Genomic DNA, 6,000 nt, shown 5'->3' on the forward strand with positions numbered 1-6,000 from the left:
TCGGTGTAACATAGCTATGTATTGTCATCTTCATTTAATTAGTTTGGTTACATTTTTGGTATAGTAATTGCTGACGTTATGGTTAATAAATTCATGACATTTTTCGAATATTTTGTTGACAAGTTCAAAGTCAGTTATGATATTGCATTGAAATGGTTGATAACATCATTGAATTCGAGGTTATATTTATTACTAAAAAAATTTACAATTTTCATTACCAAATTAATTATCATTGATTTTCGCTAATCTAACGGATACAATTTATTGAGTATATTTATTAATTAATTAATAATTCTCAATAAATTATAACTGTTAGATAGACAGTAATCAACGACGATTAATTTAGTAATAAAAGATATAAAAAAATTTAGTAATAATTATAACTGCCCATTCTTAATTATATTTAAAAAACATGTATCATACTGAGAAAAAAAAAAAGCAAAAGTTTGTCCTTTTTTAATGAGGTTAAACTGTTTTTTGGTAGAATCATTTTTTTTTTCTTTTAAAACTTTTAGGGTGTACATAGCAACTATTCTGTTCTCTGACACTGTTTCTAAAAAGAAACAATTCTTTTCTATTTTAGTGCCTTAGAACAATTTTTGAGAAAAAAAATATATGTTTGATAACATGTTTTATTTTTATTTCGAGAATGAGACTTGTGTTTGATAACACAACAAATAATAGAATAAAAAATCATTCATATTAAGCATAAATTTTTTTCGAATCATCACTTTTCTTTTCATATGGTGTGGTGGTGGTGGTGGTTGTAGTAGTGGCGTTGTGGTGGTGGTGGTGGAGGTGATGGCAATGGTGGTGATGGCATGGTGCCGATGGCGGCGACGGTGGTAATGGTGGCATGGTGGTGGTAGTGGTGTGGTGATGGTAACAGTAGTAGCTGCAGCGATGGTGGTGGTGATGGTTGATAATCGTGGTGACGGTGATGGTAGTGGTGACAACAGTGACCACAGTGATGATGGCGATGGTGGTGGTGGCAGTGGCAGTGGCAATGGCATGATAATGGTAGTGGTGGCAGCAGGAGTGGAGGTAATGATGCCATAGTGGCTGCGACGATAATGGTGGTGGTGGTGATGGCAGTAGCTGCGACGATGGTGATGATGATGACATGGTGGAGGCGGTGGCGGTGGTGTAGTGGTGGCAGTGACATAATAATGGTAGTGGTGGCGGCGGTGATAGGGGTAATGGTGGTGGCTGTGGTAGTGGTAGTGACAGTAGTGTCTACGACGATGGTGATGGAGATGACATGGTGGCGGCGGTGGCAGTGGTGTTGTGGTGGTGGTAATGGTGGTGGCGACATCGGCGATGGTGGTAATAGGGGTGGCGTGGTGGTGGTGGTGGTGATGGCAGTGGCTACGATGGTGGTGGTTGTGACGGTGGTAGTGATAATGGTGGTGATAGTGATGGTAGTGGTGGTGGTGGTTGGTGACGGTAGTAATGATATTGGTGGTGACAGTGATGGTAGTGGTGGTAATTACAGTGGTGGTGACGTGGAGGTGGTGGTGGTGGTGGTACGATGATGGTAGCGATGGTCGTATCAGGATGGTGGCGGTGGTGGTGAAGATGGTAGTGGTGGAGAGTAATTGAGAGAGATAAATGTTTCTCATTCTGTGCCCAGGAACAAAAAACTAGAAATTTTTTGATTCTTTTTTTTTTGTTACCCAGCACAAAAAATAAATCGGTTCATCCCGGGAACAAAAAAATAAATCGATTTTACCAAGGAGCAGAAATTAAAAAAAAAATGATTTCGGGAAGATTATCATGCACACCTTTATCAATAAGCACAATAGTATACTCAAAGATCCCTCTAAAAATAATTATGGAGAAAGCTCCGAAGAAATCTTCAGAGGAAAAATATCTCTTGCAACGCCGCAATAAGCGTATGAAGGATCATGGAAACCAGTTTTCTCATAATGTTTTGATGTTGCCTAGAGAGGAGGCTTGGATTTGGATTCAGGAGGAACCCCGACGATCATGGAAGGAAACACTAATGCGTCATAACAGCAAAAATAATGATTGGGAGAGCGATGAAATGCCTGCCTGATAAAGAGCATATCCAAGGAGAACCAGCAGAATAAGAAGACGTGAATTTGGGGGACATAAAGATGTAGGAAGAGGATGACGGAAAGACTCATTTTTCTTGTACACATAAGGCAAGGAGATGGATGTACATAGTTTGGGAGAAAGCCTTGATTGTGAAGCTTTTGGGACGAACTACTGGAGTTACATTTATGAAGAAAAAGATTGAGTCCTTCTGGGCAAGGAAGGGAAGAGTGAATATCATTGATATCGGGAATGAGTTTTATGTGGAGCAATTTAGTAATGGCGTGGATATGGATTTCGCTCTGAATGAAGGCCCTTGGGTTTTAGGGAACTACTTGTCATTAAGAAAATGGGTACAAGCTTTCAGGCCTAATGCTGAGGGCATCTCGAAGATAGCATCATGGATACGATTACCAGATATCCCTTTGGAATTTTACGATGAGGCATTTTTTCGTCGAGTGGGGAATTAGATTGGAAAATTGATAAAGATCGATAGAGCAACGGATGCTCATGCAAGAGGTCATTTTGCAAGGATTTATTGAAGGGAGAGTGTGTCTTGGAAGGGATGTTGAAGAAGATAGAGTATGAAGGTCTAAGGGCTCATTTGCTTCAATTGTGATAAATACGGGCATAACAAAGAATATTGCCCAAACTTGTTACAACATCATAATGCAGTAAATGATCCTCAAAAAAGTGAAGAGGCTCGATGTGTATCAGCCATAGCAAACCAGGATGGCCTTGGTCCTTAGATGGTGGTGAACCGTCAACGTCGCCCTAGAAACCAAGCTGTTGGGGAGGAAGCACGATCACCGATAACTGATAAATGAGGTTTTAGGCTTGATCAGGGGGAGCAATTATTACAATCTAAACGTCTAGATACTATTGCTAATGTTTCAAATTCATCATTTAATGCTTTAGCGAATTATGAGGAATCAAATCACGCTGAAGTGGAGAAAATCACAATGGAGCCCACACATGCTCAAATCATGGAGGAAAATAATGGGACAATTAATATGAAAGCGAGAAGATCTCATGGAGCTGAAATCAAGGGAGCCCACCGCAAAAATCGCGAGGTCCAATCTCGTGTTACATTGGAGGAACATTCAGATAGGTTTACTCTTAATGGGGCCCCTTCAACCTCTTCCTTAGCAACAAAAAATGCTTCACCAATCCGCAAAGTAGTGAACCCTAGGGAGATAAAGCTCAGTCAGCAAGAACGAGAAAAAGCCAAAATCCAGATTTTAGGACCAAAGCAGACGTAAGTGGAGAAACAAGGAGAAATACAACATGGGAATAACGAAGGCATGGATACTGATCAAATTCCTAAAAATTATTCCAACAATGATAATGGGTTAGATAATCCCAAGGCCCTGATCCAAGCATGGGTATGTCTCAAAACATTTTGAAACATTCAGTTAAAGCACACCAAATGAAAGTTGATATAGGAGTGATTGACATTAGAAGCCATGAGGAGAATTTAAGGTCCGTAGGGAACCTGAAATCCTACCCCCAATAAGGCATTTATGTCTATGATTGCTTGGAACTGCCGTGGAGCAGCAAAAAAGAGATTTGGTGGAACATTGTCTAGGATGATCAGAAAGTATAAGGTGGACATGACTACTATATTTGAACCTCGAGTTAGCGGAATGAAAGCAAAGAACATTATCAGAAGAATTAGTTATAGTGAATGCACAGTAGAGGATGACCAAAGATTCATGGGCGGCATCTGGGTAATGTGGAATAGAAATAATCAGTATCGTTAAACTCGATCTGGGCATCGACCCGGTCGGGGTACTGGGTCACTGGTCGGACCGGTGGGTCACTGGTTGGACCGGTTGATCCGGATATATATATATAGATATATAAAAATATATATAAATATGAACATATAAATTTAATTATATTCTCTATATCTAAAATGAATTAAACAAGGTTCATTAAATAAGCTAAAAAACATGAAGCAAAAATAAATAAAAGTGCATGCTATTACTATGTCAATTTAAATTGCAACTCAGAATTCTCATAAACATACCTCTCAATGACATTGAACTCATAGTTTTCAAATTCAACTAAATTAAAATGACATATTTCACATTCTCTAATTTATTATTCCACAAATTCCTTCAGTATTGGAAACTAAAAGGTCATTGTAGAAGAGTATACTAGCAAATAAAATTACAAAAAGTTTTTAAAATGAGATTTACATTTTTTTGATAAGATGAAACAATTTTGATTTTTTTTTTTAAATGCATGACCCGACCTGGTCGCCGGGTTTGACCGGGTCGATGCATGACTGGTCCAATGCTTAACCCGAACCGGTCTGATGACCGGTTCACCGGGTTCCGGGTCGACTCGGCCGAGTCGGGCCGGGTTTTACAACAGTGGAAATAATTGTACAGTTACGTTGATGGAAAAATCCTTGCAAACGATACACTTGTGAATTTGTTTTCCTGACAAGGATGCTTTTATTTGCACTTTTATTTATGCCAGCCCAAGAGAATAGGTAAGACGCAACGTTTGGCAGGACCTTCGACACATATCTGTAGTGTTGGACGACCCCTGGTTGATAGTGGGTGATTTCAATGAGATAGCAACCCCATATGAAAAGCGGGGAGGAGCCCCAGTTGATGTAAACAGATGTAACAAGTTTACCTTGAAAGTAAAATGGCCTTGAAGCCCAATGCATGTGAGAGGGAAAAACAAATTTTTTTCTCAAGCGGAATCACACATGCAATCAAGATTCATGATTTAAGACAACAAGATGTTACCTTTGTTTGTGATTCGAACTCTAAGTTAATCAATGTCAGGTTTGAAGGGTTCAAACCCTCTAACGTTGATCCTCATCACCCACGTCAAGATGTAAGAACTCTTTCTTGAAGAACCACCAATTGATCACCACAAAGAGGCTTGCTATGCGCTCAATAGGTGAAGGAGGAGGTAAGGTAAATGTGTTTAGAAGAGTGATATTTTCAGCAAGAAAACATCACAAAAGTGGTGCATAGAATGGAGTAGAATTGGCTAGGTGTTTTGTGAAAAACCCTAAGGAGAACCTACCCAAGTTGGTGCACAAGAGTGTGATGAGAGAGTCATAATGCAATCAGATTTTTCACTTAAAAAACTGATTGAGGTGGCGCACAAAGAGGGAGAAAAAGGTGGAGTTGTTGCAATTCAAAATTTCCAACAACCTACCTTTGAATCCTCATGAGACTAGGTCTTAACCTAGTCAAAATTCAGATCTAATGGCCATCATATGGCCAGCCATATGTGTGCCTCCTTCAGCCCCAGAAACGGTCCAGATACGTTGAGCAGTTGCATTCAAATTTGAACCAACTCACTCACTGATTCTCTTAACCAACCAAATCTGATTGGAGCTTATTTGGTTGACTAGATGACACTTATAATCACACAAAATCAGCGCCCCAAACATCCCTTGGTGATCTCCAAAGATCTCCTCTTGATATAAGGGATTTGTTCCAACAAGATCTTATCTTATCCTTTTGTTATGAAACAACTTTTCATAGCCAATTCAAATTCAAATTCAAACATTTAAATTCAAACGTTCAAACATTTAAATTCAAAATTCAAAATTCAAATTCAAATTTCAATTCAAAATTCGAATTTCAAAATTCAAATTCTAAATTCCAATTTCAAAATTCAAATTCAAAATTCAAAATTTAAATATTTGATAATTAATTTAACTAATTAAATTAATTAGTAATGTCTTGGACCATCCAAGCCCATTACATGATCCATGCGCCCTTTTCCTTTTTAGGTGGGCTTCCAAACTTCTTCTTGGGCTAACAACCATTATTAGGCCCAATACCTTTAATGCTAGATCATCATGACAATAAGGTGTTAGTGTGTGACCCATTAGGTCCAACATAGCCACTGACATAAATGGGCTCGGGCCCAACAAGCCCACAACCCATTTAATGACAACAC

The 6,000-nt window shown here is 38.9% G+C and overlaps 1 protein-coding gene across 1 annotated transcript; it reads left to right on the plus strand.

Moving 5' to 3' along the window:
- The first annotated feature begins 903 nt into the window (after positions 1-903).
- On the plus strand, positions 904-2,528 carry LOC133309395 (uncharacterized). Its single transcript, XM_061510153.1, has 2 exons — positions 904-1,044; positions 2,127-2,528. Exons 1-2 carry the CDS (start codon positions 904-906, stop codon positions 2,526-2,528), a joined length of 543 nt encoding a protein of 180 aa, XP_061366137.1.
- Positions 2,529-6,000: the final 3,472 nt, after the last annotated feature.

Source organism: Gastrolobium bilobum, unplaced genomic scaffold, assembly GCF_033153095.1.
Source record: "Gastrolobium bilobum isolate Gb01-03AN ecotype WA unplaced genomic scaffold, APGP_CSIRO_Gbil_v1 utg36184, whole genome shotgun sequence".
Classification (NCBI taxonomy): Eukaryota; Viridiplantae; Streptophyta; class Magnoliopsida; order Fabales; family Fabaceae; genus Gastrolobium; species Gastrolobium bilobum.

Bases quoted from the DNA above. Each gene is read 5' to 3' on its own strand.
- LOC133309395 (XM_061510153.1), top strand. From the start codon at position 904: ATGGTGGTGGTGATGGTTGATAATCGTGGTGACGGTGATGGTAGTGGT. The intron at 1,045-2,126 runs GTAATGATGCCA...ATAAAGATGTAG, and splicing joins TGGTGGCAGCAGGAGTGGAG to GAAGAGGATGACGGAAAGAC.